General features: G+C 39.2%; 1 protein-coding gene across 4 annotated transcripts in view; it reads right to left on the bottom strand.

The window, feature by feature from the left end:
- Positions 1-26976, bottom strand: part of DDAH1 (dimethylarginine dimethylaminohydrolase 1) — a 272971-nt gene that overhangs the window by 13691 nt on the left and 232304 nt on the right. For all 4 annotated transcript variants that reach the window (XM_058439623.1, XM_058439624.1, XM_032155468.2 and 1 more), the window contains 2 exons: positions 22047-22120; positions 20947-21066 (listed from right to left, as the gene is read on the bottom strand). In XM_058439623.1, coding sequence (XP_058295606.1) covers positions 20947-21066; positions 22047-22120 — 194 coding nt within the window. The remainder of the gene's footprint in view (positions 1-20946; positions 21067-22046; positions 22121-26976) is intronic.

Raw genomic sequence — 26976 nt, 5'->3', positions numbered from 1 at the left:
ATTGGAATAGTTTCAGAAGGAATGGTACCAGTTCCTCCTTGTACCTCTGGTAGAATTCGGCTGTGAATCCATCAGGTCCTGGACTCTTTTTGGTTGGTAAGCTATTGATTATTGCCACAATTTCAGAACCTGTTATTGGTCTATACAGAGATTCAACTTCTTCCTGGTTTAGTCTTGGGAGGGTGTATTTGTCGAGGAATTTATCCATTTCTTCTAGATTTTCTAGTTTATTTGCATAGAGGTGTTTGTAGTATTCTCTGATGGTAGATTGTATTTCTGTGGGATTGGTGGTGATATCCCCTTTTTCATTTTTTATTGCATCTATTTGATTCTTCTCTCTTTTCTTCTTTATTAGTCTTGCTAGTGGTCTATCAATTTTGTTGATCTTTTCAAAAAACCAGCTCCTGGATTCATTAATTTTTTGAAGGGTTTTTTGTGTCTCTATTTCCTTCAGTTCTGCTCTGATTTTAGTTATTTCTAGCCTTCTGCTAGCTTTTGAATGTGTTTGCTCTTGCTTTTCTAGTTCTTTTAATTGTGATGTTAGGGTGTCAATTTTGGACCTTTCCTGCTTTCTCTTGTGGGCATTTAGTGCTATAAATTTCCCTCTACACACTGCTTTGAATGTGTCCCAGAGATTCTGGTATGTTGTGTCTTTGTTCTCGTTGGTTTCAAAGAACATCTTTATTTCTGCCTTCATTTCATTATGTACCCAGTAGTCATTCAGGAGCAGGTTGTTCAATTTCCATGTAGTTGAGCGGTTTTGAGTGAGTTTCTGAATCCTGAGTTCTAGTTTGATTGCACTGTGGTCTGACAGACAGTTTGTTAAAATTTCTTTTCTTTTACATTTGCTGAGGAGAGCTTTACTTCCAACTATGTGGTCAATTTTGGAATAGGTGTGGTGTGGTGCTGAAAAAAATGTATAGTCTGTTGATTTGGGATGGAGAGTTCTGTAGATGTCTATTAGGTCCACTTTGTGCAGAGCTGAGTTCAACTCCTGGATATCCTTGTTAACTTTCTGTCTTGTTGATCTGTCTAATGTTGACAGTGGGGTGTCAAAATCTCCCATTATTATTGTGTGGGAGTTTAAGTCCCTTTGTAGGTCACTCAGGACTTGCTTTATGAATCTGGGTGCTCCTGTGTTGGGTGCAAATATATTTAGGATAGTTAGCTCTTCTTGTTGAATTGATCCCTTTACCATTATGTAATGGCCTTCTTTGTCTCTTTTGATCTTTGTTGGTTTAAAGTCTATTTTATCAGAGACTAGGATTGCAACCCCTGCCTTTTTTTGTTTTCCATTTGCTTGATAGATCTTCCTCCATCCCTTTATTTTGAGTCTATGTGTGTCTCTGCATGTGAGATGGGTTTCCTGAATACAGCACACTGATGGGTCCTGAGTCCTTATCCAGTTTGCCAGTCTGTGTCTTTTAATTGGAGCATTTAGCCCATTTACATTTAAAGTTAATATTGTTATGTGTGAATATGATCCTGTCATTATGTTAGTTGGTTATTTTGCTCGTTAGTTGATGCAGTTTCTTCCTAGCTTCGATGGTCTTTACAATTTGGCATGTTTTTGCAGTGGCTGTTACCAGTTGTTCCTTTCCATGTTTAGTGCTTCCTTCAGGAGCTCTTTTAGGGCAGGTCTGGTGGTGACAAAATCACTCAGCATTTGCTTGTCTGTAAAGTATTTTATTTCTCCTTCACTTATGAAGCTTAGTTTGGCTGGATATGAAATTCTGGGTTGAAAATTCTTTTCTTTAAGAATGTTGAATATCGGCCCCCACTCTCTTCTGGCTTGTAGAGTTTCTGCCGACAGATTGGCTGTTAGTCTGATGGGCTTCCCTTTGTGGGTAACCCGACCTTTCTCTCTGGCTGCCCTTAACATTTTTTCCTTCATTTCAACTTTGGTGAATCTGACAATTACGTGTCTTGGAGTTGCTCTTCTCGAGGAGTATCTTTGTGGCGTTCTCTGTATTTCCTGAATCTGAATGTTGGCCTGCCTTGCTAGATTGGTGAAGTTCTCCTGGATAATATCTTGCAGAGTGTTTTCCAACTTGGTTCTATTCTCCCCGTCATTTTCAGGTACACCAATCAGACGTAGGTTTGGTCTTTTCACATAGTCCCAAATTTCTTGGAGGCTTTGTTCATTTCTTTTTATTCTTTTTTCTCTAAACTTCCCTTCTCTCTTCATTTCATTCATTTCATCTTCCATCAGCGATACCCTTTCTTCCAGTTGATCACATCCACTACTGAGGCTTCTGCAATCTTTGCGTAGTTCTCGAAACTTGGCTTTCAGCTCCATCAGCTCCTTTAAGCCCTTCTCTCCATTGGTTATTCTAGTTATCCATTCTTCTAATTTTTTTTTCAAAGTTTTTAACTTCTTTGCTATTGTTTTGAATTTCCTCCCGTAGCTCAGAGTAGTTTGATCGTCTCAAGCCTTCTTCTCTCAACTCGTCAAAGTCATCCTCCGTCCAGCTTTGTTCCGTTGCTGGTGAGGAACTGCGTTCCTTTGGAGGAGGAGAGGTGCTCTGCTTTTTAGAGTTTCCAGTTTTTCTGCTCTGTTTTTTCCCCATCTTTGTGGTTTTATCTACTTTTGGTCTTTGATGATGGTAATGTACAGATGGGTTTTTGGTGTGGATGTCCTTTCTGTTTGTTAGTTTTCCTTCTACCAGACAGGACCCTCAGCTGCAGGTCTGTTGGAGTTTACTAGAGGTCCACTCCAGACCCTGTTTGGCTGGGTGTCAGCGGCGGTGGCTGCAGAACAGCGGATTTTGGAGTGTGTCTTTCTTACAGCCCTGATTAGAAACCTTAGCTCTAATCCAACATGTGGGCAATTAAGAAGTTAAAGACACTCCTAAAGATTAACTTTTCTAAGAAAATTAACACCATATTCAATTTAGCCCTCTTTATAAAATGGATATGCCCAGAAATAATACGAAGAAGCTTGAGAGAATAAAAGAACAGACCCAAGTAGCTCTTTTGTTACGAATTGCAATTTAGTTCTTCTTATGCAGATTTTCTTTTTGGCTGCTTCCAAAACACAATAATAGCAGCTTCCATTTATTACTGTGTGCGAGGGAACAGATGAAGACCGCCTGAGCCTGTTTTTTTGTAGAGACAGAAACCCTGTCTCTACAAAAAAATTAGCTGAGTGTGGTGGCACACACCTGTAGTCACCTCCTCAGGAGGCTGAGGTGGGAAGATCATAGAGGTTGCCACGAGCCGAGATACTGCCACTGCACTCCAGCCTGAGCCACAGATAATCTGTCTTGGAGTCTAATCCTTAGTCTTAAAAACCACAAAAGACTAGACCCACCATATTCTCACAATTAGTTCTTCAGCTTCTTTCTTTCTAAGGCCTATGTTAACACATAATCTAGTAGTGTTGCAGGCTTAGCATCCCTTCTACCTAGATCCCCTAAAGAGATAATTGCTACAAAGTTCCCAAACTTTTCGGAATAAGGACAAATTTTACTATGAGTTTTTGTGCAGGTTTGCTCTCTTCAACCAGACTGCTACCTCCTTGAATGCAGGTCCAGGCATAATGAGGTAGACAGAGCATGGGCTTCAGAGTCAGAAAGGTCTGGGTCTGAAGGCTTGCTCAGCCACACACTAATTGTGTGACTTTGGGAAAGTCACATATGCCCTGTGAGCCTCAATTCCCTCAGTAGTAAAATGGGATGGGAATGCTATACCTATCTTCCACAGGGTAACTCTGAAGATTATTAAAAAAAAACCCAAAACAGATAATGTACATAAAATGCTTAGCACAAGCTTCTAGCAGATATTCAATGTGTAATAAAAGTCAGTTCACTTCCCTCTTTGTTTCTTGCAAGTCACTTAACATATAGCAGGTGACCAAAATATGTTTGCACTAACTGGTTCATTTCTTCATTCCTTTCACCTTTTTAAAAGCTACGGAGAACCTCAGGAGGGCACTGTGATGAACTATGTGGTCAATCACATGGGTAAACAATTGAATTCCCTCAGAGAAACAAGGTATGGTCTATGTCCAGAAACAGGAATACAATTCATTATTTTTAATGTGAAAAAACAAGGCTAAAATCAACGAGGCCAAGGTTTGTTTTTCAGAGCCATACAGAAGGGCACTATACTCTGTGGTCCTAACTCAAATGACTCTGGATGACAAAGTAAGACAACAGGAGGGTGGACCTGGAATTACCTACAGAGTATGTGGCACCTAAGGGCATTCACAGAAAGAAAGAAAAGAAAAGAAAAACTTTTGTGTATATCAAACTGAACACATAAGCCTCTGTCAGGTTGTGACCCCAATTTAGTAAAATGGTCCATAAACCCAATGGGCAGATTGACTTTTCCATAGTAGAGTAGGGCTGCCTCGATATGCAAGGTGGCAGTTAGGATTTGTGAAGCTTCTAGACAATAGCTTTTGGTCAGTCTCACAAATGTGCTTTTTTCCAGGTGCAGGGAATGGGATTCCACTATTTCTAAATCTCTGCTTATTATGTGCTGTTGAGGGTGGACCAAGATAGCCAGTCTGCTCATGTTTGCAGTCAGAACTGGACGGTCATCCTGTCACACAGACTGGACTTAGTTTACCCAAGAAGTTCAGAATTTCTTCCAGACAACTGGGGAGGCAGTTCTCTGAGCCAGAGGTGTACTAAGTAGGACCCCAGTGGTTTGAGGACCTCAGAGAGATCCTTACAGCACGTATACACAACCACTGCTAACTGGTCAACCTAGACACAAACAAAACAAAATCTAGAAAATCTATTACTCCCATTGACTTACTTTTCTAAGCAATTGGGAGAACTGTGTGTGGCATATTTTGGCCCACACATTCAGGCTAAGTGCTCCCACCACTCATAATCACCAGATAACTGCCAGTTGGTTTTCCAGTTTAATCTGTGGTCTGCAGATGCTTCATTGTACTCTTTATCTACAGATAAATAAATCACCCATGTCTCTTAGTACCAGATGAGTTGAAAGAGAAAGAAGCATGGCAAGAGTACATCTCCTAGGCCTGACTTTATTCACTGGATCTAGCGGTCTGGGCAAATTCCCCACCTCTCAGCGTGACTCATGCATGTCCGGTGGTGACTACAAAGCAGAAGCGTGGAATGTCATACATTCCAGAGGAAGTGTTCTCAGGGATTGTTATCAGTGCTGACTTCTTGTTTACCAGTGAGGAAACAAACTAAAATCTCCAAGGTTGTGCCCATCTCAGAAAGTACCACATGTCACTGGAGTGACAGGGCCTGTCCAGTTGACTTCAGCTGTTTCCATGCTCTGCCCTATAACCTCACCTCCTTGAGTGAACAATCTTCTCCCCTACTTGATTCTTATTTGAATTGTTCTTCAGTTACTGGCATGTATTTGAAATTCTAATCACTCTTCACTCTTTAATTTTTATCATTTAAAGCTTCTGGTGGGGACATTCCTATACTTACTAACATAAAGGCCAGTACCTACTTTAGAATTATTTGAGGATAGTTTCAATTTTTCATTACTGGGAGGAAAGGAATTATAATATCTTTAGTGGGGAAATAATTTAATGCTGAGACTATATGAAGTAATTCACTGATAAATTCTACTGAGAGTTACTCTTAAAATAAATGACTTAACAAAACCCCAACAAAGCTACCTTAGGAGAAGCTTTTCAATTAATTTATCAAGACTCCACAGTTATCATTTTAAGACAGATTTAAGAATATGCTCAAAGAAATGACTTTTAATAATGAACAGGCCCCATTTGGAGCAGTGAGTAGTTCTGCTTAACTGAAAAAAATTACAAAAGTTATGTCAGGTGTAGCCTTTCTAAATGAAAGGGATGTATGAAGTGGTAACTGTAGATAACAGACAAGAAATATGCTTTTCCCCCTTGAAAATGCTGAAGGTGCTTATTATAAACACAAAGAGATTTTGTCTTTTGGGACAAAGAACAGATTTCTCCTTTCCTGTCGGAGTAATTATTTTCCTTTCTCTTGTATGTTGTTATTGTCTGAATAAGCTTACCATTTATTTGTAGCTGGGTTCAGGAGACACATGTATGTACATAAGACAGGGTGCTGGCCATTCAGCAGGGAACATGCAGAGAAAGATGCAGGAAGGCTGTGTCGCTCTTGAACATCTTTCCCTTTTTACACCCTAGTGGGCTCTGTGAGGATGCGTTCACACATCCTGCCTGGTAGGGCATCACCCCAGGCCAAGGAACAGGTTCTGTTTCCCGTTTGTGGATGCACAGAGGCTTTGTTAAAAGATGAGCACCATTTCAAATATCCCGAGAATGCAGCTGTTGGGCCGTTTAGTTCTATGTTCCAACATTTTTTCCTAAAAAAGCATGGAGGAGGTGGTACTGCTCCAGTGCTGTACGTAGTGTTTTTCCAACCCCAGGGACTGTACTTCCTGCTTCTCACTGTGTCTCAAGCCAGAATGGAAAGGAGACACACCTAAACCCTCCACACGTCACCACAAATTCCTTTCCCTAACAGCAGATTACTCGATATCCTGAGAGGCCCCAGACTCAACTCTGAATGATACAAATGAGTTCTACAGGATTTGGGGGAAAGATCTGAGAAGTAAAGTTGCTGTTCCGAATGCCCTTTCTGAATTTTGCCAAAGGAATGATTCCACTTTATGGAAACTAATTTGAGAGATTATTATTGGGATTAGATCAATTGGTGGTCAGCTCTGTTCAACAATCTTTTATGGTACGCCCCCTTCGGGCTCAGCACAATGGCAGTGTGAGGTGGGAAAGGGAAAGAGATGCCTTCAGGAGATGAAAATCTATCATTTAAGGCAGGACAAGCACATGAAAAGTATGCTAGCAGTAAAAAGACAGTCAGTCTCACTTTTATTATAGGCAACTCCTTAATGAAGAAGGCACGCAGCTGCAGGGAGGAAATAGCTCTGAGAATCACTGTGGCCACACTGTCATCGTCTGTTATGCAGCTGCTGGTTGGAGGAATTGGCCTTGCTCCCCAGGGTGGAGCTGTCACAAAATAGAGTGGGAACTGTCTGGCTTTCAGCCCAAGAGAATCTGCATGGCAAGTTGCATTAACAACCAGGCATTTCCGGCAGTTCCCAACATTTCTGGGAATTTTCTCATCCAAACGACTGAAATCCCACTCCATTCTCTTGCTTCTTACTCATGCTTTCTTTGTATAACGGTAATTATGTTTTAAAAAATCCTGGGCTATGTTGTTTCATCGAACAATTTAGAACTTATTGGTCAAACTCTGAAGCAAAGGTATATAAAAGGTGGTTAGAGATGTTTAGGGAATATTCAAAGCACATTTTTGGGTCACTCATAATTGATCTTTCACATATATATAAATATATATAAATAAATAAATATATATAAAATAATGTACCCATCTTAACATATCAAAGCTAAACCAATATTAAAAACAACGGACTATAGAGTCTATTGATACAATATATGATGCCCAAGTACACTCTTCATTGCTGCTGCATATCTAAAATCATTTATTTATCTATCCATCAAGAGTGTATCGAGAGCCTGACAACATACCAGCATCAAGTCCTGGAGGTCTTTTAAAGGCTGAGACAATATAGCTATGGATAACATTCTAATGATAGCATATTTTCATGTTTTATAGTCTTTCCACAGACTAGTTCAAAATGAACACTGCCTGAGAGGGGCTTTAAGATGACTGACTAGAGGCACTGGACACCTGTTTCCCCAGCAAAGAAGAGCCAAAATAGCAAGTAGATAATCATACTTTGAATAGACATCTAAGAGAGAACGCTGGAATTCAGCAGAGAAGTGACAGAAAACACCTGAGATACTGAAGGAGAGGGAGGCAAGGTAGACAGCCTGGCTGGAATCAGCTGGGAGCCCAGAGAGGGTCCCTAGTGAGAGGAAAGGGTAAGTGAGAGATTCCCAGTGGTCCATGTTCCCATGCTGAGTCCTGAAATCCTAGTCATAAGAGTCTCTCAAACCCCAAGGACCTGAAACTGGTTTTCCTGGGGTCCGTGTGGCAGCATTGCTCCAGAGAGGGAGCCCACTCAGGTCCCACGTACCCACTTAGTCCTGGACAGATAGAGAGCCAGTTAGAGAGCCCATTTCCCACCAGACTGCATTGTGCCCTGGGACCCAGCAACCCCTGTATCTTCACATCCCTGGAGCCCCACTAACAGAGGGCTGCAGGGTACAATGCAGGCTGGACACAGTAGAGTGGCAGGGTCTCCAGAACTCTAGCCCACACATTGTACTGCACACTGGGGAGGGTGATCCTGGGACAAAGGGAGCTGAACTAGTTGAAGCAATTCTCCTGCCTCAGCCTCCCAAGTAGCTGGGACTACAGGCACACACCACTATGACCAGCTAATTTTTGTATTTTTAGTAAAGATAGGGTTTCACCATATTGGCCAGGCTGGTCTCGAACTCCTGACGTCGTGATCCACCCGCCTTGGCCTCCCAAAGTCCTGGCATGAGCCACCACACCCGGCCAATAAAATTAATTTTTTCAAAAAGTTAACATCCCCTTTCTTCCATAGTCTATCCATTTTAATAACTCTGAAAACCCTCCTAAAGTCTCCTGATGCAATTTCCTTTAAAAGACACACTCACTCAGAGCTCTGCCTTCAATGAAGAGAAAAGAGCTGCCAGTCCACACTTTTGCATTATCCTTCTGTGCGATCCATACCAGTCACCGATCTTCCAACTTTCATCAGCTTTGGTTGCTCTCCAGAGACCTTTCTCAAATTCTCTCTAACAAGCTTCAGGGATGGGACCAGACAAACTTCTCCCCCAAACACAGATCTGGTTTTCCTTCCTCCTGCCGCTATTCCTTCTTGTAGAATTTAGTATCATGTATTTAGTATTATACCACAGGACTTCTTAGCTGGGAAGGAAGGCAGACTTTTCTCTATGTCTGAGGGACTGTGTGCCTAATGAGAATGAGCATAATAAAAACTCACTGCAGATACACTGTATTTTAATATACATGTTATCAACAGAGAGAAGGGCACTATATGGAAAATGTGATAAACGAAAATCTTTCATTCTGTAGGCATTTCTTTCTAAAAAGACAGCATTTTAGAGAAAAGTTAGCATTTCATAAGCACTTGTATTTCAGTAATCTAGGGGAATTATGCCTGATTTTCCTTCATATGAGAGCTATTTCTCTAAATTGCCAGGTATTTTACTCAATATGATATTACTCTGAATGATTTTAGGTGACATTTTCTGTTCAAGGACATAACAATTTACTTTAGGAATAGATTTTCTCTCCCTGCCCTCATGTAGGAACTGACATCTGGTGAACTCTAGACACAGCCAGTGTTCTCACAGCATGTGGATTACCTGCATCAGAATCACACCATGGTTCCCAGTCTTGCTGAATCAGAATTTCTAGTGGTGAACCCCAGGAATGGGATGCACATTTAAAATGTGTACTGTGTGTGATTCTTGGATACATCAAAGTTTGAGGACCACTAACTTATACTATTCAAATTAATATGATCTGGCTCAGGGTGTGGTGGCTCATGCCTGTAATTCCAGCACTTTGGGAGGCAGAGGTGGGGGATCATTTGAGGTCAGGAGTTCAAGACCAGCCTGGCCAACATGGTAAACCCCATCTCTACTAAAAAAAAAAAAATATATATATATATATATATATATATATATAATCTTCACATCTAACAGGTATTGTTACTGCTATTGATAATATGACTGGTAGTAGCCGAACTTTGAGTTCTTATCGTTTGCCAGGGTGTGGATAAAAAAGAAATAAGTGATTAGAAAACATACAAAAACTGTAAAGATTCAGCGCTTTTCATTTAGCTCCTAATTGTTTTTCATTGTTGTTGTTTTGGGAACCCTATAACGGGTGAGTCACCTCTGAGTATGTGGTCACAGGTTTAAACTTGGTCCCACTTCGGGAAGAGATAAAGGGAATGGCTGTTGTAATCTATCTCCAAAGCTACCTTTAACATTTGCAGACAGGTAGTGTGATGAGTAATATGGGGACCCAACAGCAGCAACAGAACCATAACTGAGAAAATGAGATTTAGAAATAGTCTTAAAGATTATTGGATAAATACAACATTTTGAAAGATGAAAACAAGGAAAAACAGTAAGTGATTAAGAGCAGGGCAATGGTAGTGGGATGGTTTTGCAGGAGGGTGGTAGAAAATTTAATGTGTTTCTTTTGCATGTCAGTATTTCTAAGGATGATCCAAATTCTACTATTGTGTCATGTAGTGGGGAAGTTTTCCCCAGAGGCTGCAGAATAATTCACGGTCAAAATGTCACTTCTAATTTAGTGTCTATGTTTCACTCTATGCTTTATTAACCTTCAGCCAAGCAATAGGATACTTATCAACACCTATGGCATTTAATACATGTGATTTCCACAGAGAAACAGTAACCCAAAACTCAAAACCCTCCTCCTTCCAGCTCAACTGACACATTTCCTAATCCCTTCAACACCAAAGGTACTGGGGTTGGCATGACTGAGAGTATCACATAGGTCATGCTGTGATGTACGATCTCAGCCCATGAGACAGAAATCATCCTTTTTTTTTTAATCTTTTGCCAAATCAATTCAGCCAAGAAACAATCTGACACTGCTAGAGTTGGAAGGCATGCAAATGTTTTTAAGATGATTTTTTTGGTGGGCCTTGAGAGAGAGTAACAGATGAAAATAAATGGAAAAGGGTAAAGGACAGAGACTCCAGACTTGAGTGAGCACTGATTTCACTGCTGCCAATGGAAACTGAAATGGAAGCCAACCCTGTTAGTGTCTTACAAGCTTAGGCAACGGATGTCTACCAGAGCTGCTGTCATATCTGAGTACTGCTCCATTCCTAAAATGTGAATCTAGGTCAATGAAATCCAGCAACATTTGCCCACCAATTTTTGATGGTTTGTTCCTTTGTGGATGAGGAGAGCTGAATTCATGGTGACAGGGAGAGTTTAAACTCTTCCAAAAATTCTGCCAAAGGCACGCCATTGTGGTAGTTATTTCTGAAGTCATTTTGTTCATCATTGTCCCCAGGGGCACAGAACAGGAGTTCTGTAATTATCTTCCGATGTGTTGATCTGGTCCCTTTTTCTTCCTTTAAAGTCCATCAGTCACGATGTTCTGTTACTTCTCTAAGTGGGCCTCACTTTCCGCACTGCCCTTTCCATTTTCACAGCTACTTTCCTAGTCCAGATCCTCCACTCATTTATTCATAGACTGTGCTGTGCAATGGCATCAGCTAGTTTTATTACTCCTAATCCTTATTCCTGTTAAATCATTATGGGAACCGTGCGAGACAGATCTTTCTGAAAAAAAACACCTTCAGCTTCTACTCCTCTGCTAAAAACAATCTTTGTTGTCCCCCACAGCCCACAGATAAGAAAACCCCGATTTCATTGGCCAAGATAATTTGAAGCAGCCCCAACTTGTATCTTTGACCTTCTCTCTCTCTGTTTCCCTGCATCTAGCCCCCATTCCAGCCATTGTCTCTTGATGGTACTACTGACACTTCCCCAGACTGTCCTGTTTGTAATAACCACCACTCTTCTGTGCCAGCTATGGCTTACGTTCATTCAGGTGCACTCAGACTTTGAGTCCCGCTTCTGGTTGATCACTCCCTTTCCAGAACTCCTACCACCTTTCCTAGGACCCTGAACCATTTATTAGCCACTTATGTTGTGTTGCATGGTGACAGTTTTTATCTTTTAATGTTCTCTCTTGTTTCTCCAGCTAAATGGGAGCAGCCTTGAGGGCAGAGATCATTTCTCATCCGACTCAGTATCCCTGTGCTTGGGATAGTATCTTTCATATATTAATAGTTGCTGCTCAGTAAATCTTACCACTGTGATGTCTTTTCAATTGCTATTTTAAAAGTGTTTGTTTTTGCAGAAGACAGTAATAAGAGGTTTTGAAAATCTTAGCTGCTTTTCGTATCAGAGTTTTATGTATGAATTAGAAAATCATGTTTGTTAGATATCCAACTGAATAGTTATATATGAAATTGAAGCTTCTTCTAAGAAAATGGAATGAAGTTGGAGTCTTTCTGTGGTTTTCCTCAAACAGGCATAAAAACATTGCTAAGCACAAACAGATATAAAGATGTTCCGGCCAGGCGCGGTGGCTCACGCCTATAATCCCAGCACTTTGGGAGGCCGAGGCGGGTCACGAGGTCAGGAGATTGAGACCATCCTGGCTAACACGGTAAAACCCCGTCTCTACTAAAAATACAAAAAATCAGCTGGGAAGGTGGCGGGCGCCTGTAGTCCCAGCTAGTCGGGAGGCTGAGGCAGGAGAATGGAGTGAACCTGGGAGGTGGAGCTTGCAGTGAGCCGAGATCACACCACTGCACTCCAGCCTGGGCGACAGAGCAAGACTCTGTCTCAAAAACAAAAACAAAAACACCCCAGATGTTCCATCACTTACAGGCACTGAAAGGACACTGTCACATTAAGATTGTACAGTGAGCCCACTCTGAAGTCATTCTTACCGCTAGTGCTTGATAATTATATGGTTGCTACTTTTTGCCAAGTAGTCGTTTGCTCCATCCTAGGTTTAAGTCACGGTATTTCACCTTGACTGGCTAAAATTTCCAAGGGGAAGGAACAACACTCTCGATTCCTACTGAGGCTGATTCAACTTTGTTTTTTCAAGAAGAGAATGAGTATAGGAGATAGGGGTCACACAGGGAGAGGTGGAGGCAGAGCCAGAATGACAATCCATGAAATGGATTCTAAGTTCTCTGCTTTGTCCTCATGGGCATTTTGGCCCTGTAGGCAATTATGCTTCGTTAGTAGAATCAACATATGATTATTTTAAAAAGTAAAGTAAAGTATTCTCTAATATCAGTAATAGTGTGAAGTTTAACTTTTTTCCCCCTTTTTGGCATATATCTTCACACAGTAAGATCAGGTCCTGTTGTTAGGTTTTTCTATGAGTGTGTGTGTGTGTGTGTGTGTGTGTGTGTGTGTTGAAGGAGGAGATATGGAAACATGAGTCAAATGCAAGCTTCCTGTTCTCAGAAAATAACATTAGTGATTTTGGTAACTTGGAATATTTTAATGAGGAATTTTAGCATGTCAAATGGATTAAATCATGGCATCCAAATTATTACCCAGTTAGGTATTATATTTCAAGTTTATACAATGTTTAATTCTGGGCAAGAAAAACCTAAGAAGTTTCTAGTTTTCTATGGCTTTAATTTGAATACTTTCTTTACTTTTACTGCTAATGTAATCGGGATATGTTAGTTTGCACCTATATGACAAAAAAGTTGGCTTCTTCAGGTGCACATTATTCAGGATTCTAAGCTAGGCACTTTTGGAAGTTGCAGGTATTCTTGAAAGCAGTGGCTTTCAACTTGGCCTGTGCATTAGAATCACCTGCAGAGCTTTTAAAAAATGCAGATGCCTGGATTCCATTCCAGACCCAGAACATCAGAATTTTCTGAGATAAACCCAGGGTAGTATGTTTTCAGAAAGCTACTCAGATGACTTTAAACCACTCTCTCACTAGGAAACAGTAATTTAAGGTCACTTACTTTTTCTTTCAGTAAGTGACCTTAAGGGTTGAAAGGCGCCTTACAAGTCTATGTGGCCAACCATCCAACAGATGATTACCCCTACAATATCCTATAGAGTCAGTTTAATACTTTTTGATGGTCTAGTATATACCGGACAGGATGAACAGCACTTTTAAATATAATTTCTTCCTTTTTCCCTTTGACATTTTCTTGAAAGCCCAAAAGGAAAAAAAAGCACATTATTCCCTTTCTCCTACTTGGCCAATTTTGACTTCTTCCTGCCTTGGGACTAATGCTAAAATTCAGCATGGCTGTTTTGGTGTCATAGCTTCAAATTATTTATTGGCTTATTATGCCAAAACATTTTATTTTGGCCACCCTAGCCTTGTTGGCATACAGCTCTGGGAATATTGTCAGATGAGGCAACTGCTGCCAGGAAAAGGAGCATAAACAGTTGTTACAAATTCAGAGGCTATTTGGTTTTGTGTTTTAATTTCTTAATACACACATGGCAGATTTAAAAAATCATTGTTTTGTGGAGCTGGTGAATACAACAGCCAGATAATAAGACAAAATTAAACCTACAATGGGATTGTCAGTATGTCTTTCATAGCAGAGATCCAAAGTGGAAAATCTTGTGGCTACACACTATAATTCCCTGTGACAACAATAACTAAAAATGCAAAGTCTGTATTTTTTCCATTTCAATCACCCTGTTGATATGAGTTAGTTCTCATTCTGTCTTTTGGGTTTTGCTAGTTGTCATTAAAGGAAATTCCAGGCAATAAAAAACATATAAAATCCAAACACATTAAGGGTTTTTCCATCTTCATTTTTTATATGACCATCTATAAAATAACATGGACATTTTTGGACATAAAAGTAATGCTGCAGCTGAGTCAAAACAAGAGGAAATACAGTCTGAGTGATCTCTATTATATAGTTAGTCATTCAAAAGAAAAACAGGCTGTGTGCTATGCAATTTAAATGAGGTACAAAGCAGCTCTTGTCTTCATTCAAGGAATCTTAGAAATTCAGTTAGTTATTTCAGGAAGTAGATAAGAAACCTAAAAGACATTTCCACTGAGACGCATTGTGAGCATTTTAATTTAAAACTACAAGTCTATTGAAAAACCACATACTGTATTTAAGCTCCATTTACATGACAAAGGCACAAAAAATGGAGTGGTGATCTCATAATTATTTTCTTACCACGTCCTTGTAGTATTTTTATTAAAAGTATTTTTAGGTAATAATTTATTGTGATACAAAAGAACAGAATTACTGATTTTAAAAAAGTCCACCAAAGAAAACTATAGCTGCATCCCATAAACATACACAAATGTAATATATGAAAAAAATGAAAACAAAAACAAAACAAGACAAAACAACAAAAAATTCCTCTCCCATGGGGTTAGGAAGGCGAGGATGCTCCTCCTACTGCCCGGCCAGCAGATGGCACAGTCCCCCAGCCAGTCAGTGCTGCAGTACCTCCCAGGTGGGGTCAGCAGCTTCCTCCTCTGAATAGTTTCAGGAAAGTTTTAGCTAAAGGTACCACCTCCCCTGACCTCCCTCCCTCCCTTCCTTCCGTTCATCCTTCCCTCCCTTCATCTTTCCTTCCTTAAATTTTTTTTTTCTCCAATTGACTGGAAGAGTGAATGCTACCAGTGAGGTCGAGTTAAAAATCATTACTGAGAATTACTGTGAGTCCCTCCTGAGGCAGATATTACTATCTGTCCTCCTGTGAAGATAGCATGTAATTAATCCAGGTTTTTGGAAAAGAAGGCAATTTTAGGGAGGATCTAGAAAAAGAACAAGGTGAGATGTGGTATAGATTTAGTCTTTCTTATGTCTTTTTCCCCCTTAATTAAAAAAATTAAAAACAGGGTAGTCTGTGGAAAAGACAGGCATCATGTAGAATGGGAAAGCAGGGGGTTAGGAGTTAGGCACACTTAGTTATTGGAGAATTATTTCTGTAAGTCAGTCATAGCCTACTTCCAACAATGTAACATATATATTTTTCCTAAACTTTAAAAAATTAAAGTATAACATACAAAGTGTAATATATAAAGTATAACACACAAAGTGGCCCTCTGGACCATGACTGCCTCCCTTCTTCTTAAAATAACTATTATTCTGACAGGTAACAGTAGAGAGTAGCTTTGCCTCTTGTTTAACTATGTGCATGAAAGAATAGAATATTTATTCTTTGCGGGGTTGGCTTCTTTTGTTCAAATTATGTTTTTGAGCAGCATTTCCAGCTTTGGAGTCACTGGAGTAGTACTCATCTTTTTAGAGAAGGCAAACATTCCTTCTGGAAGAGTACAAACAGGTCTAATGCCTGTGTGCTAATTAATTTGTCTTACATTATTTTTTTTTACAGGTAGAGGGGTATGAAGGTGAGATGCAAAGTTGGCAGAAAAACTATAGGAAATGCAGGTTGCTCTAAAAACTAATTTGGCCTAAATAATAGTATTTCTAGGATCAGACTTGCTGTTAAATATCTAGCATTTGTTCAAACCAGCCTAACTTCTAGTACCTTTGCCATATGGATGGTAAAATGCAGTAATAATGTCTTCCTTTCTTCTTTCCCTAGACTGGTACCCTGTATTAAATGTGCTCTGGTGGCCAGGCGAGGTGGCTCACGCCTGTAATCCCAGTACTTTGGGAGGCTGAGGCAGGCAGATCACCTGAGGTCAGGAGTTCGAGACCAGCCTGGTCCACATGGTGAAACCCCATCTCTACTAAAAATACAAAAATTAGCTGGGCGTGGTGGCGGGTGCCTATAATCCCAGTTACTCAGGAGGCTGAGGCAGGAGAATCTCTTGAAAGTGGGAGGCGGAGATTGCAGTGAGCCAAGATCAAGCCACTGCTCTCCAGCCTGGGCAACAGAGTGAGACTCCAACTTAAATGAATGAATGAATGAATGAATGAATGAACGAATTTATGTGTTCTGGGCTTTTTAGCTGAGAATTGCTAAACTCTTCCTAGGTGGATGATTTCATTTAAATATGCCATGCACACACTATTAAATCTACTATAATCTCAACTGGCAAGATGATGATCTCCATAAGAATCCACTTCATTAACCAAGAGTAGATTGCAACCCATTACAAAGTATTTCAAATACAATAAAACTACCCAGAAACCCTTGGGGCTCTCAGCTTTACCTAAATATGGGAGAAGTAGATTCTGAAGGAACCAAGTACTCAGAGAGCAGTGACAGAGGTAAGAAGTAATCAAGCTTTCAGTGTGTAGCACAGGAAGGCACAATTCACCTCTGTTTAAGTAATATGCCCTTTAAAGAGATGCCCAAGTGGCCAGGGACTTCTCTACAGAGGAAAGAACTGAGACATCAAGGTTTACAAGGGAAAAAAATAAATATCTGGTACCAAACTCACACCTTTCCTGAGACTGCTCAGATCCTGGATACCAACAAACAATGGAAAGTCAGTCAGGAGGTAGGTGGAGAGACACGGAAGGAGCAGACAAGCTCAGCTAGAATCAATCTATGGCAAAATAATTAGAAAAGGTTTTCTAATTAAAAAAGAAGATTCAGTATGGAGTGGGGTAGGCAACTGGGGCCAGGGGAATCAGGGCCCAGGAAACTTGTTTCTGGAACTGTAAGATCCCACTCAAAATGATTATTTCATCAGGTCTCAGTATTTTGAACTGTAAAATGGGAAAAACAAAACCAATCACACTTTTATCACTTGTAAGTGATATATTTGTCTCTATTCATCTGTCTTCCTGCCTGTCTATAATAACATGGAGTATTTATATTTCTATGTTAGTAGTTAGCAATTAATAATTGCCCCATTAGATCTAATTAAACTAAAGAGCTTCTGCACAGCAAAAGAAACTATCATCGGAGTGAACAGGCAACCTACAGAATGGGAGAAAATTTTTGCAATCTACTCATCTGACAAAGGGTTAATATCCAGAATCTACAAAGAACTCAAACTTACAAGAAAAAAACAAACAACCCCATCAAAAAGTGGGCAAAGGATAGGAACAGACACTTCTCAAAAGGAGACATTTATGCAGCCAACAGACACATGAAAAAATGTTCATCATCACTGGCCATCAGAGAAATGCAAATCAAAACCACAATGAGATACCATCTCACACCAGTTAGAATGGCCATCATTAAAAAGTCAGGAAACAACAGGTGCTGGAGAGGATGTGGAGAAATAGGAACACTTTTACACTGTTGGTGGTACTGTCAACTAGTTCAACCATTGTGGAAGACAGTGTGGCGATTCCTCAAGGATCTAGAACTAGAAATACCATTTGACCCAGCCATCCCATTACTGGGTATACACCAAAGGATTATAAATCATGCTGCTATAAAGACACATGCACACATATGTTTATTGTGGCACTATTCACAATAGCAAAGACTTGGAACCAACTCAAATGTCCATCAATGATAGACTGGATTAAGAAAATGTGGCATATATACACCATGGAATACTATGCAGCCATAAAAAAGGATGAGTTCATGTCCTTTGTAGGGACATGGATGAAACTAGAAAACATCATTCTCAGTAAACTATCGCAAGGACAAAAAACCAAACACCGCATGTTCTCACTCATAGGTGGGAATTGGACAATGAGAACTCATGGACACAGGAAGGGGAACATCACACACCGGGGCCTGTCATGGGATGGGGGAGGGGGAGGGATAGCATTGGGAGATATACCTAATGTAAATGACGAGTTAATAGGTGCAGCATACCAACATGGCACATGTATACATATATAACAAACCTGCACACTGTGCACATGTACCCTAGAACTTAAAAAAAGAAAAAATAATTGCCCCATTATTAATTTTATTGATGGTTATAATATAGAAACCAAACTGCTCTCAAATAAATAAAGCAGCTGAGTTCATGGAAACCTGAGTTTCACCAACCCATTTCGAACCTGTGACTATTTCCTTAGGAGAGCTCATTATTCCCCAGATCAGTTTGTCCTCTTAGTTTCACTACAAGGTAACATGACATTTTTGATGCTAGAAACATGGCAGGTGGGCATTCACCAAATCCACAGGCCTGTGGTTTAGGCAGTACATTTGCTGATGGAAAATGCAATCTCCAACGAATGCCTTTCTAGCTAGTGAGGATTATTTATAGGTTCTGACAAGTAGAAAAGGAACATCATTAACACTAACTCGAATGAACTCTACAGGAAGGAGGACTATAAAGTCTTCATAGGATGCCCTTAACAGATGTGGTCTGAGAAAATTTGACCATGGGAAGGGAAAGATGAAGAGAGAAATAGGGGTGAGTTGCCAAGCCATGCAATAGGACTTAGGGCTTGGGTTTTTCTTCCTAGGTCATCAGTGGTCCTCTTTTCTGACTGCAGGGTCTTCCTTTTCCACTGTTGGTCCAACATCTCTGAAACAATGCAGGGTTTTCTCCTCAAAGACCTGCTGGTACCCAGATTGCTCCCTCACGGTGATAATCTTGTCTTCCTCACTGTTAAGTTCCTACTTCTTCAGATCTCACCTGCCCCTTCCACCTGTACCCCTGGAAACCCACTAGAAACTCCTTTACAAGTTGAGCTGGTTTGCTCATATCTCATGAATGTACTTTGCTCAGTCTTTGCTTATGCCATGTCCCCACCTGTAATTTTCTCTCATTGAATTCTACGCTGTCAAATGCCATCCATCCTTCAAGACTCACATCTAGTCTCATTTTCTCTACAAAGCTTTCTCTGAATATCTAGGCCTCAGGGAGTGCCCCCTTTTCCTCTGAACTTTGAAGAGCAGTTAGGGCCTGTATCATATAATGTAGTGCTAATTAGTCATATTTGATTACCTTTTGTTATGTGTTTGTTAGTCTCTCTAGACTATTTGAGTTACAGACCTATTGAGGTAGGGACCAAATGATTTGAGTTAGAGACCTAGTCTACCCAGAATGGCAGAAGGGGCCACTTTTTCTAGTTGGTCCACCCAGAAGAAGTTCTTTCTGCTAATACACACAAATGCGTGGTATAGACCAGCTTAAACCCTCTCATCTTATAATCGATCTCAGACATATGCAGACCAGCCTGGCTACCACGGATAGATACCACAGTCCCTAAGGAGAAAAATAATCTTCCTAGACCTCCTGAGTGATACCATTTATCAAATGTTTTCTTTCAAGACACCAGCTTTTTTTATATGCAAGAAGTTGACATGAACTTCCAGACGGAACAGAACAAAAAACATTCTCTAAAGTAAACGAACAAAAGCCACCATGATACAAATCAAATTCTGAGACAGATTGTTCAGCAACAATTGATAAAAGCCTTAGAAACAGAATCAAAGATACAGTTTGGAAAGAGGCAGAACAAAGGCCAGGTGAGCTAGCTGAAAGAGTGGCAGATAATACAGAGGGGAAATTTAGCTCAAGAAAATGATTGCTTCCCAGCCGAACCACCACACTTGGCACTGAGGTAGAAAAGAAGAGACCTGAAAGAGCCTCAGGGCCCACAGATTTGCTGTCTGTGACTAAGAGGAAATTCTGGCTTTGGCCCTTTAATAAGTCATGCATGCTGGTGTGCAGGACCAGCTAAGAGGAAGGGGCTGCAGTCCTGACCCACCATTTAGTATTAGCACTATAACCTGGGGTGAGTCACTTGATCTAGTTTTCTTATTTGCAAAATGGAGATAATACCACCTCTCTCATTCATTTATTCATCCCTTCATCAGACATTTATGAAGGGCCCACTGTGGGCCAAGTGCAAAGGAGCACAATGATGAGCAAAACAGACACAGTCTTTATCCTTATTGGGTGTCCAGATCATCTCACGGGGTTGAAGTTACACAGAAGGAAAGGGAAAGCACTGCACTGTAACAACAGAAGGTCATCTTCTTTATCAATGACTTCCACTCTTGATTTAGCTATGTGACCTGGGCAAGTCTAATTTTCTTCTGGCAAGTCTACTACCTATAAAATGAGGAAATTTCTGGTCTTAGAATGTTATTATTCCAAATGCAAATGAAGAAGTTAAGCTTTTTAGGTACTTCTGAATCATGGCTTTCTGAAAGATTACTATGAAATAGTCCAGATGCAACAAAAGGATAAGAATAATATAACAAACCCTGTGTACCAACTCTCCAACTGAAGTGAGAAGACATTACAAGGAGCTCTATCTGGTGGCATGCCCTCCTTTCCCGAGGGATAATGTTGATGAGTTTGGTGTTTATTATTTCGAATCATGGCCTTTTTTAGGAAATCTGGTGTGTAACTAAAAACAGTTCACCAGTGAAGAGTTCTTCCTACACTTAGGTGTTCCTGGCTTCTAATGAATGTGAGGTCACAATAGTGCACATCACAGAAGCTAAAATACCTGCCTGTTCTCTCCCTGCCAACCCTGCTTGTTACTCCCCCAGCAGAGAGAATGTGAAAAGCCCTGTGGCAGGCACCCCCACTACATTTAGAAGGAGCACAGTTTTGTATTTACCTTAAGGGCCTTCTGTGCAGATTCACTAGACCCAATTGCAATCAGGTTAGGCCCAGCCATGCTGCAGAAACTCTTCAAATGCAACCCATCTGCCACTGGCACTGTGGAGACTGCATAGTCCTACGTGGACAATAGAAAAACAAGCAGTTTAGTATTGCAGAATAATTCTAAAACTGATTAAAAACCTCCCTGAACTACACCTACTTCTTGAAGGCTGACAGGGACCTTGAATATTTGGAAGAAAAACTGGGACCCACAGCTTTGGATATTGCTAGTTAAATGAAGACTGCTTCTAAGAAGACAGCAGAGTCACCAGATGTGTGACTGCTGCAACATCTTTGCTGGCTGTTTGATCTATGGAGTGGGCTACTCTGGGAGGGTGTATTTGAATATCCTGTGTAAATAGTGGCTCAGCTGGAGACTCACATCCTCATGGGGAACGGAGCATCTTGAGAGTTATATCCCTTCCTATGCAGTGTAGAGAGCCAATCTATTGATAATCAATAGAGTAAAGGGACCTTAAGAGGATGTATGTGCAACACCTAGCACAGTTTCCAGCACACAGAAGGCACTCAAGCACAGGTGACCCCTGATTCCAATCTAAAAAAAATCTGTATTTCATAACAGAGTCAATTGGGTTTCCAGGTTTTTTTTTTTTTTTTTTTTTTTTTTTAGAGACAGGGTCTCACCATGTTGCCCAGCCTCATTTGGAACTCCTGGGCTCACGTAATCCTCCTGCCTTGGCCTCCCAAAGTGCTGGGATTACAGGTGTGAGCCATCACGCCCAGCCTTCCAGATTTTTTTTTTAAGTTGTTGATTGTTCCAGGAACATCTCCAGGTGGTTGTGTAATTATACACTGGGAGAAGACAGAAGATGCCCAGGCTAACTTTGTTGTTCTTGTGGTAGCCCAATGAAGCTGAATTATTGAGGAATTTGAATTTTATAGCTTCTAAAACTTCTAGTAAATGTACAAATATTACGAATTATTGTACAAAGCCAGTGAAGCATAAACACCATTACTCATGACATTGATTCAATGGTTCTGTGATTATTTATTAAGTAATTACTTTGTGCCAGACATAAACTATCTTTTACCTACCTTAAAAGTATCAGCCAAGATTTCAGCACCTCGTTGATTTGTCCTTTTGGAAAGGCCCACAAAAAATTCTCTGCCTATAATAGATGTCATGGAACATAGTGAGCGGGTGGCACCAGTGACTGTACATCATTTCTTTTATCTATAAATAATGACCTTAAAGCATCACACAGTTCTGTCTTACCACAGAGGACAGCTTCACTAAAGAGACTACAAAAAATGATTTCAAACTACTGCCCTTAAGAATAAACTTTTTCAAATTCAAAAGGGCAGAAAGCAGGATGGTGGTTTCCAGGAGCCATGGGGAAGGGTAAATGGGGAGTTATTGTTTAATGGATAGGAAGTTTCAGTTTGGGAAGATGAAAAAGTTCTGGAGATGCCTGGTGGTGATGGTTGCCTTAACACTGTGAATGTTCATGCCTCTGAACTGTACACTTAAAAATGGTTAAAATGGTAAATTTTATGTTATGTATATTTTACCACAATAAGGAATGAAATTTTTATTTAGGCAACAATAAACACATTGATAATCTCTGATCAGAAATTAAATAACAGCAATGACAATTTAACAGTAAAACAGTTCCTCAAATAACATCATTTTGCTCAACTTTGATGAGGGAAAAGAAAAAATTGATTCTGAGCTGGGGCCATGGTCTGTAGGGAGTTTGTACATTCTCTCTAGGCCTGCATGGGTTTCCTCCCACATCCCAGAGCTGTGCACAGCAGGTGAATTTTCATGTTTACAGGGTCCCAGTCTGAGCAAGTGTGGGTGTGTGTGGGTGAGTGTGCTGTGATGGGATGGTGTCCTGTCCAGGGCGGGTTGCCGCCTTGCACCCTGAGCTTCCAGGATAGCCTCCAGCCACCCTCGATGACCCTAAACTGGAAGAAGTGTGTTAGAAAATGAATGGATACAAATGATTGTAATAAAGTATCCGATAATCACACAAATGTACAACAATAAACAGTGTTGTAGGAAAGTGCTCAATGAGCCCACCATATTTGTGATTGTTCTGAGCTGTATGGTGGGAGGAGGGGCTCCTTACACTTTTAGCTTTGCAAACATTTATTCCCTGATTTAATCCACCACCACTACAACTGCTGTCACTCAGTAATTGGCCAAAAATTGGGCAATTATCTTGTTTTTATTAATTTAAAAAAATGTACATATGGCTGACATTCATTTCAATGCTTAATATTATAAGTATTTTGGGTTTTGATTTAGAAGCTGGGTGATATTTTTGTGACTAGAAATATGCCAGAGGAACTTAACTCTTTTTTATATTAGCCTATGGTGAAAATGGTTTTGTTATATGTCACTTCGCTTAAAAGTCACAGTTTCCACGAACCTATCAACATTGTTATGTGAGAATTTATTATACTACCTTTTTTTTTTTTCACTAAAAGAACAGTACTAGACATTGTTGATAAGTTCAGATTCTTTTCTTATAAAATGATCACGTGAGGCCTGAGGAAACAATCTGGGAAAAGTGAGTTAAGTGCTGACTGGTCTTCAGGTCCGACTTCTAAGAGCCCTGTCTTTGAAACTACACATCCATATATTTGAAATCAAAACATCAAAAGATACCTATGTACAAAGTACAAAATTTCTGCAGGATGAAACTTCCTTCTTATTTGACTTTTCTGAAATTCAGCAGTTTTTCTACTCAGAAGGCAAAACACTAGATAAAAATGGTCTCTTAGTTACAGGCAAATAATTATAGTATGGAGTTAGGCAATACATAAATGTGGGAATTCTCATCTTCCCTTTATTTATTGAAATTCCACATAATATATGGAAAAGATATTGAAAGAGAAATATCTTTTTGCCTCAGAGTATTATGGTAAAGTATAAGAAGAGTAGCCATGCAGAAGGAAGTGCTTGATAGATTTTATAAATGTAATAACTTTAATCTTCATAATGTCCTTATTAAAGGGGCAAATGACATAGGTCACCTGATGTTATGACAATATCCAAGGGCCTATGTTGTTGGCAGACACAGGAATCTTTTGTGGCACACTGACAGTTTTTTGGGTAATGGTATGATTGTGTTGTCCTTTAAGAAAACTCACTATATAAAGATCAAAATTTAACTCAAGGAGAGGTATTTTACTTGAAAAAAGTATTATGCACTTTATTAAATAGTCAGCTACAATGAAAAAATACCAAGTTTCCTTAATTCTTTCAAGATAAAAATAGGTTTATAAATTATTTATAACTTTTAAGAAAGTCTTTTAAGAAAAACATAATACTCTGAGGCAAAAAAGTACTGATTTCTCTCTGAATATGTTTTCCCACATTTCATGTGGAATTCTTTTCCAAGAAACAAAGGGAGGATGAAAATTTCCACATTTATGTATATAACAAATTTATAGCGTGGCATGCATACTATTTCCATTTTAAAAGACTAAGGTGTTTAGAGCGTGATGTGGGCTGATTGAGAAAAAGAAAAAAAAAGGCTAAGATGTGATGGGAAAGTACAAAGAGAAGGATGCTGCTTATCTCTTCAAAGTAGGTTGGACTTCTGTCTCTGGCAGTACGTTGGATGAGATCTCCTAAATAATCTTCCTGATGGAAACAACTAAAATACTGAAATGGACATCTAAATTTTTTTGATGTCTTTTGTGTCATTTTCTTCTATGCCAATTCACATTTTTGTTTTTCCCCTTCCTGTCTCAGTCATTTATAGGAGAAACCAGGCCATTTTTCCTACTGACTGTCCTACATTCTTGCTTTGACTGGTTGCTTCCTCTTATAACTTAGCATTTAAATTTTTTCCTTTATCCTTTGTATTTTCAGTAAGCAGGCAGTTTCATGTAGATGGTTAATTAGATGCTCATTCATATATTTTTTAATAGGACTACTGTGGGTTCAAGTGGCATCAGCCTGATTCCCTCATTATAAAGTTTCCTGACAAGCTTTCATATAGCAGTTTTAATATCATTTGTTGATCATTGCACAGATCCATTATTTTTATTAGGAATCTGCATTTACTGGCTGCAACCCTACAAAGAAAATCTCTCCTCAAGTATTTGGTCTACTTGAAATAAAATTCATAAACGAAAGAAAAGCTAAATGCTTGAGTCTTTCTTTTACATATAAATTATTAGAGTTAGGAGTTAGTGTTCCACCAACTTGCAATAATAACCAATAAGTTTTAAAAAAAAAATCATTACCTTTGAATGAATCAAAGATTAAATCACAGTGGAAATTAGAAAACATTTAAAAAAACTAAATGATAACAAAAATATCCATATCAAAATAAGAAGGAGTCTGATAAAGTAGTACTTGGAGGCCAAGTTACATAGCCTTAAAAGCTTACATTAGAGAAGATGAAAAGCTAAAATTAATGAGATAAAATTCCAACTTGAGATGTAGAAAAAAAGAGAACAGAGTAAAAAGAAAGAAATGTGAAGGAAGGAAATACAGAAACAGAAAAGAAACATTCAAGAGAAAGAGTTCAACCAACCCAATAGGTGGTCCTTAGGAAAGATTAATAAAATTAACAAACCTCTGGAAAACAAAGAAAGAAGGCATAAATTAACATTACCAATGAAAAGATAATATAGCTATAGTTGCTGTGAAGCTTAAACAGATATTAGAAAATATAAGTAACTTTATACCCAACATACTGAAAACTTAAAATAGATAAAATCTTAGAAAATGGAACACATCAAAACTGACTCAGGAAAATCTAAATTGTCACATAATCATTAATGAACTAAATCAGTTTTAAATTTCTCCATAAAGAAGGCACAAGAGCCTGTTTCCAAAGTTTAAGGAATATATAATTCAAATAGTATTGATTCCAGAGAATAGAAAAAGAGGAAATATTCCCTAACACATTCTATGAGGCTAATGTAATTCTTTTATCAAAACCAGACAAGGATAACAAGAAATATAAATTATAGGCCACAAAAATAATAGTCATAACAAAATGTCATCGAACTAAATTCAACACTGTGTTAAAAAGAGAATACATCATGATCAAATTTGATTTCATGCTGGGGTTGCAAGACTGGTCAAATATCAGAAAATTAATTAATGAAATTAACTACATCAACAGATTAAAGAAAATCATATAATCATTTCAGTGACACAAAAAATAGTTTACTCTATCACCTGAAATTCATTTCCAGGTGTTTACTTTAGAGAAACTCTTGTATATGTTCCCAGGAGACACACACAAGAATGTACATAGAACCACAGAAGATAATCCACAAAAACTGGAAAACATCCAAAAACACATCAGTAGTAAAATTAATACATACATTATGGTGTATTCTTATCACAGAGAACTATACAACATTGAAAATGAACTATAGCTACACACATCAACTTAGATCAAAAGTAGAAAAATCACCTAAGAGTTCATATAATGTGACTCTGATAAAGGTATCTTGTAGCTTTATAAAACTACAAGACAAACAAATCTAAAACAACATACACTTTAGGAATACATGCATGGGGGCAAAACTCAAAGAACAACAAAGCAATAATTAACACAAAATTCAAGACAGTGGTTACTTGAGGCCGGGGGAGAGGCTGGCTGTGACTGGGGACCCCACAGGGGTGTCTATGGTCCTGGCAATGTTCTATTTCTTAAGTCAGGAGGTGGACACCCAAGTGTTCATTTTATTATTGATGTTTAAACTATACATAAACATTTTATAACTGTTTTTTAATGTACTCTATATTTCACAAAAATAAATAAAAGTAGAGGTAAGTTGCTGTCTATTTAAGACAAATGGGATTGAAACAATTTTTGCCAGTAGCTGCTTGCCTGACTGACAGATTTCCCAGCAGGAACAGGATTTGGAAAGTAGCTTTCCTTCTGTCCACTTCCTGCTAAATTATTAATGAGGCTTTGAATTACAGAGCAAAGAGGACATAGAGCACATAGAAAATGTTACAGACCTTATTTCTTATCTAACT

This window comes from Hylobates moloch, unplaced genomic scaffold (assembly GCF_009828535.3).
Source record: "Hylobates moloch isolate HMO894 unplaced genomic scaffold, HMol_V3 SCAFFOLD_5, whole genome shotgun sequence".
NCBI classification, from domain to species: domain Eukaryota; kingdom Metazoa; phylum Chordata; class Mammalia; order Primates; family Hylobatidae; genus Hylobates; species Hylobates moloch.
This window is presented reverse-complemented; position numbering and strand designations above follow the sequence as displayed.